Source organism: Manihot esculenta, chromosome 2 (genome assembly GCF_001659605.2).
Source record: "Manihot esculenta cultivar AM560-2 chromosome 2, M.esculenta_v8, whole genome shotgun sequence".
In the NCBI taxonomy this organism is placed as follows: domain Eukaryota; kingdom Viridiplantae; phylum Streptophyta; class Magnoliopsida; order Malpighiales; family Euphorbiaceae; genus Manihot; species Manihot esculenta.
Window position 1 is genome coordinate 229,872 of NC_035162.2, and position 25,096 is coordinate 254,967.

Sequence of the window (25,096 nt, forward strand, 5' to 3'; positions counted from 1 at the left end):
TGTGTACTCATAGATTTTAGAAATTTTTCTATTTTTTATATTCATGATGATAAATTGAAAAATATGATAAAATCCATCACATGCTTCCACGCAATCTGCCTCTGCGTATGCACCAGGCTCGGATAGTATTTAAGAATAAAAAACAAAAATAAATTTATATCTTAAGGATGGAGGCATATATTTTGGGACCACTAAATAAACTCTCAATAAACGTAGCGTATTAGTTCTGCCTGAGCTTACGGGATTGGAGGGTATTTTTTGGTTTATCTGCCAATTTACCATAAGAACCGCTCTTCACATAGCAATGTCTTTAGAAAAGGTCTTTCCCCCAAAGGCAAATAAAATGATTTAGGATAAAGACAAGCTCAGCTAAATTTAATGATCGAATTTTTATTTATTTATTGTTAATTGAGCATTTTTATTTTTATTTTATTATCAATTTTTATGTTTGTGCCTATTAATATTATTTATTTATCTATTAGAAGCGATGCAATGCACAGAAAGATTTTGTAGGAGAGCTTTTGTCCAGAAGTTGACATGACTTGTTTACTTGCATATGCTACCTCAAATGAAAGAAAAGTTTAGGAAATTCAACGTCGTTTAGAGTATTATGGGTGAATGGCCCACTATAATTTATTCCTGCCGTTAGGCGTATGCAGATAAGCTTAGAATTTGTGCATAGACTTGGCAGTAACTACACTCATCTCATCTCTCACCTCTGCGTACACTGAAACTATCTTTCCGTGCCAATTTATGTCCAATTGCTTTGATGTATTCTACAGTAATAGGAACTCTATTCTTTTACGAACGTGAATTGCACTAACCAACTTTCCGCTCTTAATTTTATTTACCGGCTATAGAAACTTTCTATTCTAATTATTCATATTAATTTTTAATTATTTACGAAACAGTACGAATTGAAAAATTATGAAAAAATTAAAAAAAATAAAATTATATATAATAAATAATACGAAACTACTATATAACTTGAGTTAATTATTTTAGGTCATTTGAAAAATAGATTTAAAAGTTATTTATATAAGTTTGGATTGGACTGTTTCAATCTGTATTAGAGCCACCTAATGAGAAATTATATAAAATTAGTGAATCTGTGAGAAAAGGATTACTCATATAAGACGAAGTGGAGCCGCTCAAATACTAGCGAACCACGGTATCCGAGAATTCAATACTAACTTAACAATTGTATTCAAATCAGCACAATAAAATTACGATGGGAGGTCGTAAAATTGAGTGGAGAGAGTGAAATATAACACATCGAGAAATTACAGAAAAATACAATTGTATATAATAATTAGTATGTAATTACTAAATAAATAATTTAAATTAACTATTTTGAATCGAATGAAAAATAAATCCAAAAATTATTTGGATCGCACAAAAATTGAACCGTTACATTATGATTTTAATTTATTATAACTAAAGGTTAATTTTGTTTTAATTCCGGACTCTTGCCCAATCTTGTGCAGAATATGTTTGTATATGTGACTATAGATTACAGATTACATGATTGGGAAAAAGAAGGAACGAAGTTTGAGAATTTTTCAGCACTTATCTGAGAAATAAATAAGATAGTTTGTATCAGTAGAGCGAGAGTATGTATAACAATCCATTAGTTTTTGCCGGAGAAAAATGCAAGTGCACCAACAAATGGTGCATTGATATACGTAGCAGGTTCCGATTGCTGGTAGTTATTTCGGTCATCTGCAAAGTTGTCTCTATTATCAGGACCACCTACAATGGCTCCAATCAGGACATTTGGATTGGGTGAACTAGAGTAGAGGTATTGGAACCCGTCGTTGCAGGAGATGTGATCTGGGTGTGCATGTATGGATGGTACAGAGGAGCCCCTGTGGTGCACATGTTGGGGATACCTTTTTCCGAAACCCACCATGTACGACGTTTTTGCTGGATTATCACCTAATATGTAGTCCACCTGTTTCTTGGCCTGTGATATCAGTGATTCAACCGTCACCGTTGAACCTCCACACGTGATAATTCCTCCATTTGAACTGAGATATTTAGCATATGTCAAGAGGAGGAAAGATGTCGAAGTCACATACTGTAGATTGCTTTCACTTGCTTTGTAGAGAAGGCCCCCTGCAGAGAGCATAGATATTAATTTCAATCTCACCAGACAATCGACAGGAACACAGAATGGGAGGAGAAAATTGCTTACCTGGGGTATATTGGGCCTGGAAACGAGAAGTTCCTGGAATTAGAGAGCAAATGTAGTTGTCTGAATGCGCTTTAAATAACTGAAACTCTTCTACGCGTTTGTCCAAGAATCCCTGTTGAAAGTCCCAAGAGTTAAAAGCTTTCATCTGGCATCGTACGATTATTATTAATAATTTTTTTTGGCAGGTAAAGCGGGAGTTTTGTTCAGAGTAGAACCTTGGAAAGAAGAATCTTTGTCCCAGCTCTCTTGTCATCCCAACTAAAGGAGTAGTCATCGTTATCAGCACCCATTAAGTGACCATTTGACTTGATGTAGGCCAAGTATGAGCCGTTCTGTGAGGCTCTATGAATCCAGGATGCACCCTAAAGAAGCTCATCCTAAGTAGAAAAGCTACGTCAAGACGAGTTGATATCAGAAAACCAATAAGAAGCAAATGATTGATTATCTTACCTGATATCCCGAGTAAGAGCAATAAAATGGGCAGACTGCTGAACTGAGAGAATCACTGTAAGAACCTCTGAACCTATCTGCAAAATCGAATACTTGTACAATCACAACAAGCTTTCTCGTAAACGGAAATGGTAGAACCAGACGAATATCTGGCAAGAGATTAGTCTCTGGGGAGGCTTACTTCCATTGCAGTCTGAAGCAATTTGGAAGAATAAGACGGGTCAGAATTTTTGAAAACGATTGAAGCAGAAGCCAGCGCAGCAGCGGTCTCTGCAGCTAAGTCGGATCCTGGATTCTTAGTGGTCACTTTGTACACATTGCGTGGTGTGTCCATGTCTTCAGGCCTCTCCCAGCATTTATGATCCAGGTTCGGATCTCCAACCTGCACAATCCAGTAAATTGACTTCATTTTGAAATTATTCAGTGATGCCAGCCTATTGCCTTTTTACTGTCCTGTAACTCGATCATTCAAGATTATCTCTCTCTTCTCTCTTTCTGTCTCTTATTCTCTCTTTATTTTAATTTCTTCTTATTCTGTATAGGAACGTTTGAAACCCAGCTGGAGACAAATCAATAAAAATAATAATAAAGTGCTCACTTGAACATAGAGGGTGCCGGGGGTGGCAGTTGCCGCTTTTAAAAGGTAATCGGCGCTCCAACGGATGGCAGCTTTGGCATTCTCAATCTGATTCTGCATTGAGGCGCCAAATTCAATGACACTCCATGCCAACAATGTAGTAGAAAAGGCCATAGGAAGACCAAATTTGACATTATCTCCTGCGTCATAGTATCCACCAACTAGGTTCACCTGGAATTCGACCCGCAATCAAATTAAAAATTAAAACCATTGTTATCTTCATTATATGATTTACCAAAAAAGAATTTGTAGTAGAATATGAAATACGTGATAACTAGAGCCATCAGACAACCCAGAGTTGCCCCTCCAGTTTAGCCTCTGATTAGGCGGCAATACTCCTGACCGCTGACCCTCAAAAAAGAGGATGGATTTTTCAAGAGCATCAGTATAATCTTGAGCATTGCAAAACAGGCTAAATGAACAGCAAGTTATAAGAATTATCTGCACAAATGATGAAATTTTAGCAGCATCAGCCATTCTCTGTCTTGTAGTGCCCTAATAGACTAGCAGTTGGGCGAGAGACAAGGGCTTGTGAATATGAGTAGGGCAGAGAAATGGTTGCCATTTATAGACAAAGAGATGTATGTTGTGAGAAGTTGGGTATTTAGTTGCTGGTCGTTAACTGTGAGGGATTCATGCTGCTCACGGGACAAGATCAACTGCGTAATTTTGGACCTTTTTCTGTGGGGACAAACGACATTCAAGCTACTTTATCCAAAATTAGAAGATATAGCACTCTGAAAATCGTTGATGGACAAAGAAAAGGACACGAGAAGAAAGACCAAAATTGATACACCATCAACAGATAATTAATTCGCGTTCGTTAATGTATCAGTTAACATCAGCAGGACAGGAGGAAAGAAAAGAGGGTAACTGGTAGGTGTTAGACATGTCAAAGGCTTAAAAGCTGCGGAAATTAAGTCAGGACAAAGATTAAAAAGGCAATGGTTAGGCAGATTCTGGAACTTTGGATGCCGTAATTAATGGCAGAGTATGGAGTGCGGTATTGGATTATGTAGACTCAGAAATTTGTCTTCTTGCAACCAAGTCACGGATACGTATAGAACAAAAAGGTAAATCACATGAACGTCAAAACTAACTTTGAGGCTATCAGCCTATCACGTACAAGGAGACTACCGTTAACAATTTGCATCAACAGTTTTATTAGTTACTGCCATTATTCCAAATCCAAGCATGATTCCTTGAGTCATGTGACAGAAACATAAAAGGTCAGGCTTTGAGTATGACATGGTTGGTCAAGGATTTAGAATTTTGCGGTGAGGAACAATCAATTTCTTTGCATTAATGCGGCTTGATTTTGGGATTTCGCGAGGATTTGTGATGTCTTTGACAATTAGCTACGCATAAGATTGGTCTTATTCTAAGTAAGAATTGTTTGCAAAAATGTTTTTTGTTTTTTTGTTTTTTTTAATTTTCAAGAAATTTTCTATTCTAATTTGTTTATATATTATTAAGCAATTCAGTTGAATAATATTTATATCTTATACATGTAAATTTCCATTAGATATATACACACACAATATAATTACTTTTTTGGTATATCTACATAAACTAATCAGATATTATAATTATACACTCCCAAATACATTGTTGTATTCCTCAAAGAAATTATCAAATTATTGTATTCTAGACTTAGGTGATATTAATTATATTAGAAAAATTATCCTTGATGAAAATATTAAATTTTGGGCATCAAATGTCTTGAAAGGTACCAAATGACATATAAATTAAGATTAATTAATTCAAAATTCTCTGCAATGAATATCTCAGTTAGGAAGAACAAAATGACAATTCACTGGATTAATTTGAACAAGAAATCTGAATTATTTTTCTACAATATTGAGCATTTCTTTTGCTTTTGAAACCAAATGTGCAAGCAGATGAAGAAAAAATGCGAAAACCATTTCAGAAAGAAGCTATAACTTTCTTCATCTGCTGCTTTGATTATCTAATTATGAGAATGGATCAATTAATCTTGAAAAAGTATTAAGTGGTATTGCAATTTTGACATCATCCATTAGCTAAGTAGTTTACTATATTCAATTTTTATCTTTATTAAATTAGAGTTCAAATCCTTTGTAGGGATTATAAAATAATGAACTACCATTTCATTGAGATTACAACTCCTGCCTAGAATTGATCTTCTGTGAGAAAGTGAATATATCATCCTTTGTACGAAAGCAAAGGTCCGTGCCTGATAGCGATACATCAAATTCTTGTTTCTGGTACAGCAACTAGAAGCAAACATCTTTTCAAGCCTGTAGCTTAGGACAAATATTGGAGTTGGGATTCGAAATGGAGCCTGCACATGATAATTATAGTAAGAGTGCAGGGCAGTGGCCATGCATTAACCAAGTAATACAGGACTAAACTTACAAATATCTGCAAAACAGGGCTGTTTGGATGCTGGATCCTCTTCAAATGGAGGTGGGACTTGTCCATACACCATTTCGCAGCTCATATCTTCAAAATCTGAGAGTGACTACAGATTACGATACATCCAAATATGGTACTAACTTTGAATTTGACTGCAACTATGTTAATCCACCAACACTTACTAGGAGTCATGGTCAAGGGAAGTCCAAATTCATTGTTGAAGAAATCTTGAGTAGGAATTTTGCACATATTAACGCACATCCCTACACACCCGCTATTCTCAAGGTACCTTGTAGATGAACCATTTGTTAAAATTTCTATTACTGTATAAAACACAAGTACTATTTTTAATTTCTTGCTTAGCATGAAATGTGGCAGATTGATGTTACCCACGAGAAGAAAGGCTGCAAGAGAGGGGGAGAGAGAGAGAGAGAGAGTTCTTACCTGCACTTCTTTATATGAACTCCACTTCTTTGCTTCACCCCGTTCACCTCCACTTCCACAACCTAATTCAATTATAACATATAAAATGCAGCAAACTTGTAAGCACTCTAACATATCTAGCTTTGTTACTAAAATAACTTGAAGCAAACGCACATAAGGCTCCTATTGATTGGAGAAGCTATAGTATTGTCAGTTTTACCTCAGAAGGACCAACCAACCATTGAAAGAAAGGCACTGTTAATGCAGCATTGAACTCTGCAGCCCACCTTGTTGGTGGAAACAATTTCCTGAACTGCAGCACCAAGACATGCGTATCATTTGTTCAAATTGTGAGACTAATCAAAAGCATAAAACTTGAACAAATTGCTCACAGGCCCAATCTTTTCATTAGTAAGCTGTTCAGTAATAATCAACCCTAAATTCAGAAGCAAGGAAATGAAAATTGCACATATAATTTCTTATCAGATTGGAACTTCTTCTCTTTACCATTTAATTGATCTGTTTTTTCTTATAGACAAGAGAAAAAGCAGGCCTAGTATAAGTTCAATATCAATTCTTAGTACGATTATACTTTAGTTACACAAAAATTTCCTTAAAAAATACTTCATATTTACTTTGACCAAATTTACATTAGCTAAAGTAGAAATATAGAAGCATGGCCAAGAAAGACAAAGAAAACAGTAATCCCAGCTTAACATGTCTACAAGGAAAATCTCATTCCCCTAACATCAACAAACTGATAATTTTGTAGGACTATCAGCTTGCTAGGAGCTAATTATTGATCCGCACTTCCATTGCTTAACCATTCAAATAATAAATAACAATAAAAGAAAAAACAGAATCAAGTAATCAAGAACTGAGAAAATTCCACCTGCTCCGGTGCACCCGGAGGGAGCATGGACAAGAGCACCTCACGAACTACTTGCTGTTGCTGCAAGCGATTTCTTCCCTGCATTACCCTCCTGGAAACATCTACAAAACTCTCATAGTCTGAATCGAACCACCTTTTGTTCTTACTCTCAGTCCCATCCTTGACTGGAGCCGCGAACTTCTCCATCTTCCTAGCAAAGAGAGCCATGAATGCCTTCTCAAAAAATCCATCGTTGTATTTCGTTTTCTGTCCCAAAGGAGCTGGCTTTCCGGTGGGCTCTGCAATCCTACATCTTATAAAATTTCTGGGTCTCCATGTCTGTAAAGAAGGATTTTGTTGAGCTGGTCTAAAATGGACAGATTGGAGGCTTAGAGCCACCATGAAGTATTCTGTATCGAGCTTCAATACGAAGAGGTTCACCTATGTTGGGGTTCTGTTATTGGGTTTTTCACCTGGCTTATGTTCATGTTGTTTTGAGGGAATTCCAGAAGCAGAAAAAATATTCTGTGACGGATAAACGAAACATATGGTGGGAGAAGGCTGTATTGCTACCTTGGGAAAATTATGGCCATACGTTGCATTTGTGGAAGGATTTTCACAATCAATTTATATTAAGTGCTATTATGATTTTAAATAAAATGTGATTTGTAAATAAATTGAGTGTGCACGGCAAGATTTGAGAATATAAACACACATAACATCGAAGAATGGGGATTTTTTTTTTTTTTTTTTTTTTTTTTGAGGCTAAGATAGATGCCACGCTTGGATTCTGTTGTGGAGTCGTCAAACCTCTTTGTGGGTCGGTTCTAGTTTCAGGCCTAAGGGTGAAGAAATATATATATATTAATGGTCATCTGAGGTTGGGCCTATTTCTGTGTGAATATATGTAAGTGCTGCTGGTCTGCGTTCCTTCCCGGACCCTGCGGCCTACTATTATCCACACTAATGATTGGGCCAATGATCCATGGCTCACCAAAACCGTTGACTTCCTTGGGCATTGAAGTTGATTATAAATTAATGCAAGCTAGCCAAGTACCCCATGATGTTCATAGAAGGCATGCACTCTTCATTTACTTGTCCATGTTTCTGCTTTCAGTTTCACTGCAAGTCAACTGCTTGCTCTAATGCCATACTGAGAGCACATTGAGACTCGAGATAATTGACAATCCAAGGCAGCATCCAAATTTATGTTTAGTGATCCAAAACTCGCCCTATTTTATTTATTATTGAAGTGCTTAAAAAATTTGATATGCTGCTCCGACATGTTGAGTTAAGAGGGCAGTAGTCAACCTTGTTTCTCATAGAGAAGTAATGGGTAGGCTAGTCTAGGAGAGCGAATACATTTATGATGAATGGAATTTAGCAAGAGAAGCAAATCATTCAAGGCAAGAGCGTCAAGAGGGTTGTTGATAGCTGTATTAGAAACGGTTGTAGGAGCTGAGCTCATAAATGCTTGGAAATTTATCTAAGATGATGATTTCTTTTGTTCAATTATAAAAAGCGCTAGTTTCTCTGATAAATTTCTATATACAAACTAGAACTAAATCATATATAATCTTATAAACATTCATGTAATAAATAAATAAAAATTACAATGTATACAAGGCATTAACAATATTTTAAGAAAATGAGCCGAGATTCGCATCTAAAAACTAATTCCTGATGATAGGTAACGGCTTGAAGACTAGTGTATAGAATGTGCTTAACATGAGAAGCTTGGCCGCCATATAATATCTAGTTTCCTCAAAATAGCATACTTTTGCTCCAGAGGAACCCTTCCAATCTGGTAAAAAATAATAATTTAAACTTAATTACATAGCTCCAACTTCCTGACCTCATTTATAATCAGCAATGTAAAAAGAAAATGCCCATAACATTTTTGATCTTATTCTTAATTCAGAGTAGACATATCACAGTGCAAGGCGCGCGTTATATATGTGCAAGGGCTATTGCTAAATTGATGAACCTAACTTACTTCAAATCTTCAGATATCTTTTAATTTGTGGATATGTAGGCGGTGAATTACATGAGCAGATATTTGTTGAAATTGATACAATCAATCCTTAATTCAAGTGATGGAAACCGTAGGAGGGCATGAATCTCCCGCATCCACCAAGGAGTCGCTAAATACAAAAAGAAGCGAAAGACAAGACATAATTAATTTGCAACTATAAATAAACGTACATAGTTAAGGAAGAATGTTAAAAAGTTTCATTTCAAAGAATCAAATAAAATGGCATGACCAGATGATCTGATCAACGCAGCTACCATCTTTCATTATAAAGTTTCATTTCAAAGAAAACTTTTGCAATCAACTTATTCAAAAACCAAGCAGAATTATACTTGGCAGGTATAAGACAGGAGGACGGTGGTGGAAAGTCACTACTGAGATACAAGTCATGTGACCAAGACAGTACGCAATAAATAGATGAGGTTTAAAGACCTGTTCAATTTTGAAAATACTAATGCTTACAAAAATGAATCAAGCCAGTAACGAGTTAAGGATGAGTTGTACATATTAATTAATCTAATGAATGAGAAATTAAATTGGTGACCAGGTAGTATTTCTTAAGTGCAAGAAAGTGTTTCTTTTTCTTCGTTAAGTTTTGGAAATAAGAAAACTTGAGGAGTATTTCATAAGATGGTAGAATTTATTTGAAAAGTTATTTGCAGGGGAAACTTAAATGTTGGCTGAGGAAGAATAGTTTCTTCGCCTCGGGGGGTTCAACCACTACCTACCATTTATCTTGGCCAACAAACGATGTTAAATGAAACAATGAATTCTGCTACAGCCTATGCCCCTCTCTCTCGCTAATAAATTCTCAACAGAAGCAATTCCACACGCTTTCATAAATTAGCTAGTGAGACACATTTGGTATATATAGGGGTCAAGACTCCAGAATTTTAACTAGTGTAATATTTTTCACGTCCTTCTTTAGCAAGGCCTTACATCAAGAATCATGACCATGATCCTTTTAGTGTGCAGTTTCCTCTATTGGCAATATAGGATTTGCATATCAAGATAATAAAAGAGCTAATTACGTGCACTGAGCCATCAGTAATGGCTCTTAGTCTTATGTTTTGAACTTGTTTAGCTAAATGCGTAGTTAATATTGCCTTTATAGCTCTCTCTTCCTCTCTCCTTCTCATTCTCCTCATTTCAATTCTCTATTAGCTTCTTTGGCATATTCAGTAGTGAGATGGGCGTAATGGGCAAAACCAGAATGGTTTTGACGTTAACAGGCAGAGCCTTACATGAGGCTGTGAGCTTCATTGTCTTCACTTTTCTTGATCTTCTTGATTTATTTCTATGTTTCGCTTACAAAGTCGCAGATTTCTTCATTGAAGCAGAATGGAAACCTTGTTACTGCACCTCAGCTAAAGAAGCCATCACTAGCAGTGGCAAGATCTTGGTCTCGGAGCAAGGCGAGTCCAAGATTGTTTGCCTTAGTTCTAGCAAATTAGAGCTAGAGGAGATCTCGGACACCCTCTATACCCGACCTTCGCTACTTTCTGAGGTTTCAAAATTGACTGTTAATGAGCTAAAACGAATCAAGGTGGAGAAGACCCTTGTACAATCCTGCGAGAAGACGAAGAAAGGAACGATGAGATCCACATTCACGATTAACTCCACCATTGTTGAAATGCTTCAAGAAAAGATTGAAGGCCAGAAAGCACATCCTATCCCAAGATGGTCTGACTGTGATTGTAAACTTTGCACTAGTTGGACCACCTCTAGCACCGAAACTCTATTTGTTAAGGCTGAAGGCGCAAAAGGTAATGACATAAAATCTTTCTTTCTTTCTTTCTTTTCTTTTTTTTTATAAGTTCGTTTAATTATCCATAGTTAATTAAGCTTCAAGTAACATTTACATTGGATTTGTATGCTGGGCCAGACAAGGCAAAAGAAGATGTCCTCTTCATCCATGGATTCATTTCATCTTCAGCATTTTGGACAGAAACTGTATTTCCAAACTTGTCGGAGGCTGCTAAATCCAGCTACAGATTTTTTGCTGTGGATTTGCTAGGTTTTGGGAGAAGTCCAAAGCCAACAGACTCGCTTTACACACTTAGAGAGCATTTGGAGATGATTGAAAGATCAGTGATGGAACCTTACAAAGTCAAATCCTTCCATATAGTGGCTCATTCTTTAGGCTGCATTTTGGCCCTAGCACTTGCAGTAAAACACCCAGGATCCGTCAAATCCCTTACGCTCCTTGCACCAGTAGGTTCAAATGAACTGTTTTATTTTGAATTAATTACACATTAATTAAGGAGTTGTAATTAAGCATCTGTGTGGCAGCCATATTATCCAGTGCCAAGGGGAGTCCAACCAACACAATACGTGATGAGAAGGGTAGCTCCAAGGCGCGTGTGGCCACCGATTGCATTTGGTGCTTCAATGGCTTGCTGGTATGAGCACATCACCAGGACCATTTGTCTGGTTATATGCAAGAACCATAGGCTGTGGGAATTTCTTGCCAAACTTATCACAAGAAACAGGTAAACTTCTCAAACCTTCAAGTGCGTGTCTCTTCAATATTCAAACCCTAATATCCATATGCCTCTATATAGATTTCGTATATAGTTTTCTGCTCGATTTCTAAACTACTTACCAACCATAATTTTTTTTTATTGACAAGTGATGAACATGGTTTTATTTATTTGCATAGATTTGTGGTATTTATCTAATTTCGTCCCCTAGCCTAGCCGAACAAATCATATTTTTGCTAATCCATTTGGGAGGCCCCTTTTGGTTACCATAGGATAGATTGACAAGACATGGATGCATAAATCCTCCAGACATCATCCGAGTGCTTTCTAAATATGAACTGATGGCAGTAGTTGATGCATTAATAAGTGTGAGACAAAAATTTAATGGTTCATCAGAATAGACTACTGATAGTTATTTAATAGATTTGAATATGATCTGGACCCTTTCCAATACATAAATGACTTGGTGTTTAATTCTAGATGGTTTGGTCCATCCAAATGGCTAAATTCTATAGTGGGATGTATATAGATGATTGGGTAGGCCACCAATTCCCCTACGGACTCTGAAAATTGTCCGTTTTGGTTTGAAAATGTTTACGACACCTTTATCTGAAAATATATGAATAATTTTATATTTTAGCAATAGCATATCAAATAAAGGAAGGCATCTCTTCTTCTTCTTCTTCTTTTTTATACATTTAAGTATTAGGACTTCGTTCCCTAATTCCGAGAATTTCTTACATACTTCAAGCTATATAAATTAATCCATACATTCAATTAATTAAAATTTAAGTAATTATAGGTTTTATAATGGGATCTGTTATATTTTATAATAAAAAAATATTATTTGAAAATTTTGTAGTAAAAATTATTATTATTATATCAGTTATTAATTGAATAAATGTATACGTTTTGATGTAGTCAAGGAGTATTCAATTAATGAACACTAGAAGCAAAGGAAAAAAAAAAAAAAAAAAAAAAAAAAAAAAAAAAAAAAAAAGAAAACACATCATTTTCCATTAACCTGGTATCTTTCACTTAGAAATATAGAGTCAAATTAGTTCAGAGTAAAGTCACTGAGTGATGAAGACAACTGGTAATGGGTGTTTGATTTAATTAATATAGGTGGTGTACTCCATCTACTTGGCTTGTGGGCTGTCGGATTGGTCTGAATTTCAAATGAAAGATACATCTATCAGCCTTTTTCCTCTTGACATTAATGCAAATTTGCTAAAACAATGTTCACAGGATTAGGACATTCTTGCTTGAAGGATTCTTTATTCATACACATAACGCAGCATGGCATACCCTGCACAACATTATTTGTGGCACCGCCAGCAAGCTTGATGGCTACTTGAACGTCGTCCATAACCATCTAAAATGTGACGTGAATATCTTTCATGGGAGAAATGATGAGCTTATTCCAATTGAATGTAGTTACAATGTACAAGAAAGAGTTCCTCGTGCTCGAGTGAAGGTAATCGAGAAGAAAGATCATATTACTATTGTTGTTGGTAGGGAAAAGGCATTCACTAGGGAACTAGAGAAGATTTGGAGCAGATCAAGTGGTTAAAACTCTGCCCTTTTGCATGTCATAGCTATAATTAAGTCACCATATATACATATATTAAATTCCAATGAAGTGGATATAACACCGAAATTTAAGATTTTCTTCTACTTGTATAAGTTTCAAATCTCAAATAGGCGAAGTGAAAAACATTACCTGCCTATATTATTAGGTATAAAATGCTTTGATTATAAGGAAATCATGAAATGAAAATGCTAGATTGAATATTCGCACTCTTCTTTTTTCTATCCCCTTTTATACAATAATTTTTATGAAAATTATTTACAAATCAAATGAGCTACTATATACGAATTATTTTTCCCCTTAAGAAAACGGAGACCTTGTCACCACAGGCCTAACTTTATTGCCAATGTTCATTAATAAATAGTCATAAAGACCACAACCTTCTCGGCTTACTTGTGCCCATGATCATGTGTGTTTCGGGCATCCTGCTATAGGCCCGAGCATATGAAATCTTGGACTTGAATTTAAATTTCCAATAAACAATTATAAGATATTATAACTTCATTTTAATTCTAAATCTTTTAATTTGAATTGGACTTGGAATTATAATTTGGACGGTGGAGCTGTTAAACAATTATAAGTCTTAGTTTCAGTAGCTGCTCCAAGCCCACTTATGTTTGGAAGAAAAGGAAAAAGTTTAGGTGCATCATGTTGATCGATATCAATAAATTATTTAAATATTTATATATTTTTACTATATTATTTTTCTAAATTCTTTTATAAAATAATATATTTATCTCTGAAAATATAAAAATATAAAATAAATGTTTTATTTTGATTAAATTTAATTGATTCACATCTCGAATCAATTTGATATTTTAAATCGCAAAAAAAAAATTGACAAGTGAGGTTTAACTGCTTTTCGTCTCATATCCGCAGTTTACAAAAAAATTCAAATTGTATATAATACCTAATATGAAATTACTAAATAATTTGGATTAATTATTTTTTATTTAATGAAAAGTGAGTTTAAAATTATTTGGGTCAGTTTGACTTTGACTGTTTTAATTGATATCAAAGCCATTCTGAATCAGAAAAATTTGTGCAGATCTAGTGAATCTGCGAGGAAAGAGCTATTCGTGTGAGGCGAGATGGAACCGTCCGAAATACTAGCGAATCATAATATCCGACTGTTTAATTCTGACTTAATAATTATATTCAATTCAGTTAATCGCAAATTTAACACGGCGAGTATGAGATTGAGCTGCTTCTCATTCTACGTTGATGATTTATAAAAAATTCAAATTATATATAATAGATCGATGAAAATCATTTTGGATTACGAGAATGGTGGGATCAAAACTCCTTTCACAGGGAGTTAGTGGAAGTGGCCCAATATCTTAGCCATGACAACAGAAATTTGGTTGCCCAATATTGATAAGGATGTCACATAAGCTTACGTATACGATGTTTCCTTCTTGGGGATATTAAGGCAACAGCTGTAGCTACTAAGGTTTAATCATGAATATTAGTTTCTTTCATCAAATAATTTTTTAGTATTTAAAATTATGAATATTATATAATATATTGAAAAAAAAAAAACTGAGATAGAATTTGCATTGATTGACGCAGTCAGATTTATTGCATGTAAAATTTATATAAAAATAAAATTAGATGTAAATACAGAAAGTTATATGAGTGTGAACAAAGTAGCTCATCTTTCCACCGTTGCCTTTTAGCTTTTACTTGCTTCTTCTAAAAGCTCTAACTTCTCACTTTTAGCAGAGGGTCCTACCAATTCTTTTTTCACTAATTTTAACCAACTCATATAAATTTCTAATATTTTAAATAAAAAGAAAAAATACAATTCACAGGTTTCACTTTTACAAATAAAAATATCTTTATTTTATTTTTAAAAATTATATAAAGTTGTCATTTTGAAAGGGGAGAGATATTTCCAGAACTAATATTTTGCTATTTTTTCTATTGACTAAGTAATAGAAAATAAAGTTACTAGAACGATTTTTATGGATAATCAAGCTATAATATAAAATAATAGTTAATTTTCTCAATAAAAGTGATTTTAAGAATAAAACTTTAAGATAAAATAATTAAGGTACTTCAATGAAATTAACTAATTAAGAAAAAAAAAAAAAGTGTTACAGTTGCATATACCGCTGTTCCTTAAATACACTCCCTGCCAAGGCAGATCCCTTGTCAAACTTCGGTTTGAATTAGAATAGAAATCAACAGTTTGAATAGATTTTAGTCTTTAAATTAAATCAGCTTTTTATGAATCAAAATCAAAAATTTATAATTTATTTTTTGAGTATTATTATTATTAATACGTCAGTTTCTATAATTTTAAAAATTTATTAAAATATCTTTATCTTTTTTTATCAATAAAATAATTTTTTTATCTATTTCTACGGTTAAAAATATAGTAAAAAAACTAAATTACTCATATTCTTTTTTACCTCCTTTTTTTTTCTTCGTTGATTTTTTCTCCTTTTCTTCTTTGATTCTTCTTTTTCTTCTTCTTTGATTTTTCTTCAATTTTTTTTATTTTTCTTTTTCAAAGAGGAGGGGAAATTTTTTTCTTCTTCCTTTTCTTTTTCTTCTTCATCATCTTCTTTTTCTCTTTTTTCTTCTTCTTTTTTCTTTTTTTTCTTCTTCTTCTCTTTTATTATTTTCTTTTTTTTTTATTCCTTTTTAAGAAGGAGAACTAAATAAAAAATTTTATTTAAAAATAAAATTAAAATTTAAAAAATTTTTTTCTCATTTTTTATTTATTTTTAATTAAAAAAATGATAGAAAGAGTATTACATCGATAAAAGAAAAAGTTAAAGGACATTTTAATAGATTATTAAAAATATAAAAATTAACTTGTTAATAATGACAATACTCATAAACTAAAATATAAATTTTCTGATCAAAATTAAAATCGATGGTATAAATCAGTTTTGATTAGATTATTTATTTTTAAGATAAATAATTTTATAAAATTATGTTACTTAAAATTAATGTATAAATAAATTAAATTATTAAATTATTAAGTTTAAATTTAAATTTGTAAAAAAAATTACTGTTAAACATTATATTATTTTATTTTTATATTATATATAATATATTTTTATCCTATAAATGGATATATTTTATATAATTTATTTTTTTAATAAAATATATATTTAAGATTTATATTATATTTTATATTTTATTAAAATTTTTTACTTTAAAACTTTTTAAATTGAAATGAGATTATTTATAATTTAAATTTAATTAAAATCGAAATTAAAACTATAAAAAATTAAAATTGCAAACCGTATTAAAATGAAACTAAAAGTATTAAAAAATTAAAAGCATCTGAAATCATTTTTAAGTAAAATAATTAAAATGCAAATTCTGAACTGAAACAAGCCCACAACACAACCACGTCTACCTCAGAGTAATACGATGATGACATTTATTTTTATTATTATTAAAAAGCTGCTTTAAATTGTATATATACATATGTATATAATTTTATTGATTTATCATGTACATAATATCACCAATATATTATATAAATTTTTTTTTTAATTTTGAGGGATTAAATTATATACATTAAAAACAGACATTTCTTATAACAATTTCCACAAATTCTTTTTATATATAATTTGGATCTGCACTTATGAATCCACTTACACCTGGGAAACGTTTAAAGCCTCCACACCACACCACTGCCTCTTTTTACAATGCAAAATCTAAACTACCTTTTTCTTTGTGATTAATCTTATTTTAATTTCTCTCATTCTAATTCACTAATACTAAATTTTAATATATCTTATAGATTATTTTATCTTGCATAAAAACTAAATTATATATATTTATTTGAAAAACTGAATAATTTTAGATGTATGTCTATTTTTAGCATGTTGAATTATTGTTATCGCTTTAAAAAGATTCCTGCTCCACCACCAGCTATGTTATTTATCTTTTTTTTTTCACATAAAATAGACTTCTTTTACATATTTCAAATTATTTAAAGCAATAAATTATTTATTGATTTACTAATATACTTTTATTTAATATTGCTTAAAAACTAAAATTAATTTATTACTTGCAATAATGAACTAAATTTAATAATATAAATTATTTATTTTTTAAGAAATATATATTAATTATTAAATAACTTCTATTAATTTAATTATTATTTTAAACTATAATAATATTGGATAACATTACAATAATAAATAAAATGTAGAAACAGTATCCCGCATGACGGGTGAGATTTAAGTGTCAAGACTTAATTTGCTGGGGAGCCTCCAATCGATAATAAAGCTTCAGTCGGTTCAAAAAGCTTATTTTTAGTGCCGTAATCGGATCGAATCGAATTTTGATAGGTTTATACTCGATTAGAAGATTATTTTGAAAACTCAATTTCGAATTCAACTCAAACTTTATTTATAAACTCGAATTCAATTCATAAAATAAATATTAAATTCGAGTTCGATTCATAATAAACTCGTTTATCAAATTAACTAGCCAACTCAAATTCAATTCAAAAAGTTCGAATTTGAACTCTTTTATACTCGACTTTGAACTCAATTATATTATAAACAAGTTCAATATAATTCAAAATTATTTAAATTATAAATAAATTTAAATTATAAAATTATTAAAGTACTTCTAAATTAAATTTTTTTATTTAATTAAAACCTCTCGAACTCAAAACTAATAAAAAAAATATATATAAGAGTTGTCCTTTTATAGAAAAGTTACGATTCTCCATATACCTTCAATTTTCAATGTATGATTAGTGTTACCAAATAAGTTTATTCGCGAGTCTGCTCACGAACTTGTTCACGAGTCTGTTTACGAGTCAGCTCGCGAGACTAAACGAGTCGAATTTTGAGCTCGATTTGTTTATTAAATGAGTCTAAAAAGTGAGTTTAAACTCGGCTCGTTTAGAAAACGAACTGAATCCGATCGAGTTCTAAACAAACTGAATTCGATCGAGTTTTTATTGAGTCGAGTCTCAAATAGCTCACGAACAGTTTAGTTTATTTATACTCTACTTATTTTCGAGAAATAATTTATTTTTTTATATAATGAAAAAATAAAAATTAAGAAAAAATAATAAATTAAATGAATGAAATTTTAAGACAACTTAAAATTTTTTTAGTTAAATTAAAAATATATATATTATCATCTCATTGTCCCTTTTAATAGGATATTTCTGGTGGGACCCATGATCACCAACAATTTATCATTAGATGCTATATGCCAAAATTTAATCAACTATTGATGCAATGTTCCCTACTTTTTCTTTTTCTTTTTCTTTTTTTTTATTATTAATTTTTTGCAAAAGATGATATAATATAATTTGAGTAATTTGAAGTTTGAACCCACATATTCTATTTATAGTATGTGGGTCGTCCCACCTCCGTGTTCATTGGCCGTATAAACTTTCAAGTGTGCCACCAATTATTGAACAGTAATTGAAACCAATAGTTGCAATCATGAAGTTTTAGCCTGTTGAAATAATTATTAAAAAAAAAAACTAAATTTAATATATTTCCCAATAAATTTAAGAGTGATATTTTTTTAAAATATATTTTATTCTAAAACTGAAGGATGCTAAATTGAATAAAAAATATTAACTTAATTTAATATTTGTAATATATGTATTTTGTAAAAGCAAATAAAAATAAAAAATAAAGAAGAGGAGTGTGTGAAGAGGATCCTGGTCCAGGCAATCGAATCTTGATATTAATAATTTTAATTTAGTTGGTGTTTTTGTGAAAAATCACGTTGTTGTTCCTTGGAACGCCAAGTGGCAAGTGGCAAGTGGCAAGTGGCTCTCCTCTGTCCCGAGGGCCTGCTCCGGAAGGAATGCACGGGATGTGAAATGCAAAGGGAATGAGGGACAGCATGTGTACCTTCAGCCTTCATCTACATGCTTCTCTTCTCGTCTGCACTTTACGCTGCTCTGCTGATCGCTGGACCTCCACCTCTCCATTTTATAATTTATTGTTTTTTTTATTTTATTTTATTTATTTTTTCTGGACGAAAGGGTTGAAGTTGTAATTTTATTACTTAAACAAAATATATTTTTTTTATCATTTTTCTATAAAAAATTATTTTCCTTTCTCTATCTAAAATGCCATTAAATACAAATATTATTGATAACTTGGTTGATTCTGAACCTTTCTACATGGGTTGAGGGTGTACTTGATTCAGATTTAGGGTTATGAGTAAGTCTGTTTATTTGGTCGTCAATTTTGCCGTTTCTTTTCTAAATCTTATTATGTTAGTAATTTAATTTCTTTACATACTTTTCTCAATTTACTATGAATTAAATGTATTTGAAAGTCTAAGGTATTTTAAAAACTTTTATTAAAAAATTTATTGCGATTTAGAAGTATTAATTATTTATGAAATTAAATTATTCTTTTTTGAAATTCTGAAATTGAGTGTTAAAATCAATATTTCATTGTATAATTAATTAAAAAATGATGACGTAATCTTAACTCTAATTAAACTGTAAACCTTAATTTACTTACTAATTTTATTTATTTTATTTTCCCGAAAAGATGTTTAATTTCTATATTTATTGCTTATGTGTAGTACATTTTAGTAAATTTTAATATTTTTGTGACAGTAAAAGGAAAAAAAAAAAGATGCGGAAAAATGTGATGGAGTTCCATAATCACGAAACACGCGAATATGTTGAAATACAGAATTAAAGAGTTGAAACCGTGTACTAATGACATATGCTGTCTGTGTTTGCTTTTCACTTTTCTTTCTCATCTCTTTATCCCCATGAGATGAGATGAGATGAGATGAGATGATACTCAATCTCAATATTATATATATATATATTTTATGACCAAACAAATATATTATTTTTTTCAAATTAATATATTAATATTATAGAATATTTCTTTAATTATTCAAATTAATTTATTTTTCTTTTATTCCATTATCTCTGCTTAATAATTTTTATTTATATTTTCCTCTTTATATATATATACCTATTTGCTGTAATGTCTATGAGTGAAAAGTTAACACACACAGTTCTTTCATATATTCTGCATGCAAAACTGTCTTGTCCCTTTCTTTCAAAAAATCAAAATCAATCTTTATGTGCGATGTGACAAAAGATAACATTTATCTTTCAAGCGACTAATTAAAATCTTTTTTTTTTTTTTTAAAGTTTAATAAAAATATTTGTTTTTAGCTTCCATGTTGCACTACTCCACATGTTCGTCATCTTTTATTATGTTTTCAATGTTAAAATTAAAAACGTCTCTCAATTTTTAATAATTATATCCATTTTTTTATAAATTTTAAAACGACATTCATATTAAAATTTAATTTTTTTAAATATTAACATGTGAATATGATCCTCTTAATATTATTATTAATATTGTCATTAAAAAACTTTATTAAATATATTAATTTAAAATCATAATTGAATTTATTGTAATTGTAAAATTTCAAAATAATTAATTTAAATTTTATTGATATAAATACTTTCTTAACCTCTCAATCACGACTCAATGTATACTCGGTGTCCTTTGACATTGTAAATTTGACGGCAATTTTTTTTTTCTAGAAAGCTTTATTTAAAAGAACAATTAAAAAAAATTAGTTTATTATTTAATGTACTTATATTATCACTAAAATATTTAAACTTTTTAATTGGAAATATTTTCTGACTAATACATTTAAAAACGAATTTTCACATTGACTAAGGGCAATGCAAATGTGATAATTTTTTTCATTTAATTAATTTATTAATAATTGAGACTATGATTATCACAATCACAATGTTTTGCTGTGACCCTTGCGTATAAGTAGGGCCAATGGGGCTTCGGTCTTAAGATTCCCAAATCCCAATGATCCCCTAAATAAATTTTAGTTAATGAATATAAAATATTAGTTTGATTTTAAAAGTGATAATTTAGCAATAATAATTCAGGAGAGTTCAGACTCTTGTGATCCTTGGAGATTGATTTCATTTGAAATCTTGGATATATTTCCGCTGAAGATGTAATCGACACATAGCTCTAAAATAACATTGTATTTGACAGTTCCATGAATTCTCTCTTCTTAAAAAGGAGAGTTTAGACTTTTGTTCTCCTCGGCACTCAGCCGGATTTTATCTTAACTTAATTATTTTTTAAATAAATTATTATTTAATTTTTAAATATTTTTATTATTAATAAAGCGATTCTTATATTTTTAAAAATTTATTAAAATATATTTATTTTTTCTCTTTTATCAATAAAATAATTATTCTATCATTTTTTCATTAAAATAAATAAAAAATAAAAAGAGAAAGTTTTTAAAATTCAATTTTACCTTTAAATAAAATTCTTTATTTAGTTACTAAATATTGTTATTATTAACAAGTCAATCATTGTGTTTTCAAAAATCTATTAAAATATATTTATCTTTTCTGTTCGTCAACGAAATAATCTATCCTCATTATTCTCGAACAAAAAAAAAAGACAAAGAAGAAAAATCAAAGTTCCATGGATTCTCTCTTCTTAAAAAAGCGAGTTTGGGTCTTTGTTCTCTTCGGTGCTCCACAGAATTTTATCTCAACTCATTTTTTTTTTAAGTTTATTATTTAATTTTTAGATATTTTTATTATTAATAAATCAGTTTTTACATTTTTAAAAACCTATTAAAACATCAAAAAAGAAGAAGAAGAAGAATCAAAATCAAAGAAGAAGAGGAGGAGGAGAAGGAGGCGTCTAGAAGAAGAATAAAAAGAAGAAGGATACTTTGGTCTTTACAATATTTTTAACGGTAGAAATAGAAGGAATAACTATTTTATTGACGGAGAGAAAATATAAAAATATTTTAATAAATTTCTAAAAATGCAATAACTGATTTGTTAATAATAGTAATATTTAAAAATTAAATAGTAAATCTCTTTTTTTTTAAGAAAGAATTGATGCTTTTTGTCACTAATTTTATTCATTTAATGATAGCATTACATATCTAAAACTTTATTTAATTATTGATTTGCTTTCCTTTGTGTATTTTATTATTTATATATTTAAATATATAAGAGTTTTTTATTAGATTTCAAAATTATTTTATATGATAGGACAATCGACGATTAAAGAAATAACAATTTTAAATTTAATTGCCTTTCTTATTAGGGTTAATAGTTTTGCAGACACTCATTCTCTCGGCTCTAATATTAAAAACTTAACACAATCGTAAAAGTTTTTCATTCTCTTTCTTAAATATTTAATGTTCACATTATAATAGTATATGGATTTTCTAAGCAATGATCCTTTGAATCTAAACGCTATCAAAGTGTTTTGTGTTGATGATTTATCCTCTAGTTTTCATTCAATTTTTTCATACCTTAACTACTGTTGATGGAGTTAACAATTTTTTTATCAAGAATGGGTCAATAACGATGGTTGAAAGGCTAGGAGGTGTTGGGCGACGCATCCTCTGGAATATTGTCGGGTGGAGTTTCGGGTCAAAAGTTTGTTGTCGGATCTAGAGTTAGTGCTTCTATGTTGTTCTATTTATTGGTGGGCCTTAGGCCTTGTCTGTACCTCTCGGCTGGTGCCTTCTTAATGACTATTGTTATTGAGAAAAAAAGATTCGAGAGTGATTACTAAATACTCAACATTTGGATGCTGCACGGAAAGGAAATGAAGGATTGGTTTATATGTGTTTGATATAAAATACATATTTAAAAAAAATAAAATGCATAATATTTAGAGAATATTAAAAATGTTATTTTTTTAACAATAAGTAAAATAAACATGTGGATTATCTTGAATGGATGTTATATATGATTTTTATTTGATAAACTTAATGTTTAAATTTAAATGATTTTACTATTGCTGAATTAAAATTTAGTGATTAAATAGATTTTAATTAATTTAGCATGTAAAATGAGAGCTCAGACAAATATGGTATTTGCAGTGAGGGGTGGGTATGAGTAGCCGTAGGGGTAGGGATAAATATAAAACTCGCCCAAAGCGCAAAACAAAAGTAAGGAATTAAACTCCAAACAATAATATATCATTTTTTTCATAAATTTTATATAAAAAAATAAAAAATAAATTGACATCCTTATCATTATATTTATAACTTTTAACTTCTACTTTTATAAAAATAAAACTACCTCACCATAATTATTAAACTCTTAAATTATATAAAATATAATTATTTAATCTTTAAAAATTAAGAAAATTATATATAAAAGTTAAATAATTATATTTTTATAAAAATTAAATATTAAAAATTAAGAATAAAAATCTAAAATTTACTTATAAGTCCAAATAAATTTTGATCTAATAAAATACTATTTCATAATTTTAAATATAAAAAATTAAGAATTAAAAATAATGATTATGTGGTTTGCCTTTACACTGTGACACTGTTATAAGTTTTGTTAAACAAAATGAATAAAAATAGGTTGAGATATATATTTTTATGTAACATTTTTAAAGGTGAAGAACTTTGAAGTAACAAAATAGATATGAGTAATTGAATTTAAAGTTGAGGGATGATGGACAAAAAAATACCTAATATTATTTATTTAGAAATATAAAAAAAATTAAAATACAACGATAAAAATAGTAATCTTATTAATTTTGATATTTAAAATTAAAAAATAATATTATATTTTATCAGATTAAATTTTATTTAAACTTTAATATAAAGTTTGTCCTTTTATTATTTTTTATGTAAATACAAAAAATAAAAATAAAAATAAAAATCATTTGAGTGGGTGGTCAAAGAGTAGAAGAAATGTACAACACTACAATCTCTACTGAATCTTATTATCAATACACAAGAATTCATCACATAATTTGGAAATATTCTGTAATTTTTAATAATAAAATATAATATTTTTTAATTTATTTAATTAAAAAATGAAAATCCTGAAATAATTTATTAAAAAATATGATAGCTGTCACGTTACAATAATGAAATGGAGACATTGGTAAAATTGGAGAAGTGGAAAAGGAGACAATCCTACCAATGCTTATCCCTCACAGACCTTTCTACACATCTCTTTCTTTACCTTTTCTTTTTTAATATATTTTTTATTTTTATAAATCGTTTACTTAATTGCTAAGGGATAACCAAAATAAATAAATAAATAAAGATAATTCATAATAGATTTCATTTTTTAAAATAAAATTAAACTATAATTTTGGATATAAACTTACATTCAGCAGTAGAGTTTATTTAGAAGAATATTGTCCGCAAAATGATTGATGGAGTAAGTGTATAAGTACTGGGATACGTAGCTGGACCACAAATTATATTATCCTTAATTATTTTATACCATTCATATCTAAATAAATACGGCATTTTCCATACATAACAATATTTGTAACTATTTCTTTTATACAAAAAATATTTTATCTTTAAATTAAAATTAAAAATAAATAAATTTTATTGTTAAAAAATATTTCTCAAATAAACGGAATCTTAATTAGAATAAAATTGATCTCATAGCCGTTGATCTTGATGGTAGATAGATACCATTAATCCATTAAGAACGGGTCTAACAATATCATTAAAGTTGCTGTTGAGAAATTCTTTTTCAAATATAATAATGAATGCCATTTGCATATGAGTAACAAAATATTATCTTATCATTTTCTTAATCAATTATACAAATGATACTCAAATTCAAAAAAAAACTAATAATCAATTAATCTTTAAAACTAAAAGTTAAAGAGCTCAACTCCTCTACTCTATCTGTTCAAAAGCCAATTTGGGATTGGCATTTATTTTTCTACGATTATTACCAGCTTTATTTTATAAATAAGAGCCACAAATTAATTTATCAATAACCATAATGTTATCTCATCTTTCAAGTATCAATTGAACGGTACTTTCTCTGTTAATTTTTCTGTGAAATCTATTTTTTTTATACAGAAAAATATGATCCTGAACCAATCAAATAAAGTTTGGAACTATATTTAGAAGTCTAAAGTTTCTCAAAAAATTTAGTCTTTTCTCATACTCTTCCAGTTTGATAAGTTGATAACAAATATGAAGAGACAATGGAGAGATTTTACTACTAACTTA

The 25,096-nt window shown here is 30.1% G+C and overlaps 2 protein-coding genes and 1 pseudogene across 2 annotated transcripts; 1 reads left to right on the forward strand and 2 right to left on the reverse strand.

Moving 5' to 3' along the window:
- Positions 1-1,412: 1,412 nt before the first annotated feature.
- On the reverse strand, positions 1,413-5,191 carry LOC110609824 (annotated as a pseudogene).
- A 143-nt stretch (positions 5,192-5,334) lies between these two features.
- LOC110607012 (beta-carotene isomerase D27, chloroplastic) lies at positions 5,335-7,568 on the reverse strand. Its single transcript, XM_021746058.1, has 6 exons — positions 6,997-7,568; positions 6,325-6,417; positions 6,126-6,187; positions 5,864-5,970; positions 5,682-5,777; positions 5,335-5,607 (listed from the first exon to the last, which is right to left on the reverse strand). Exons 1-6 carry the CDS (start codon positions 7,375-7,377, stop codon positions 5,558-5,560), a joined length of 789 nt encoding a protein of 262 aa, XP_021601750.1. The 5' UTR covers positions 7,378-7,568; the 3' UTR covers positions 5,335-5,557.
- A 2,294-nt stretch (positions 7,569-9,862) lies between these two features.
- Positions 9,863-13,287, forward strand: LOC110608691 (probable lysophospholipase BODYGUARD 3). Its single transcript, XM_021747967.2, has 4 exons — positions 9,863-10,773; positions 10,893-11,221; positions 11,300-11,499; positions 12,739-13,287. The coding sequence occupies exons 1-4, from the start codon at positions 10,197-10,199 to the stop codon at positions 13,061-13,063; spliced, it is 1,431 nt and encodes a 476-aa protein (XP_021603659.1). The 5' UTR covers positions 9,863-10,196; the 3' UTR covers positions 13,064-13,287.
- Positions 13,288-25,096: the final 11,809 nt, after the last annotated feature.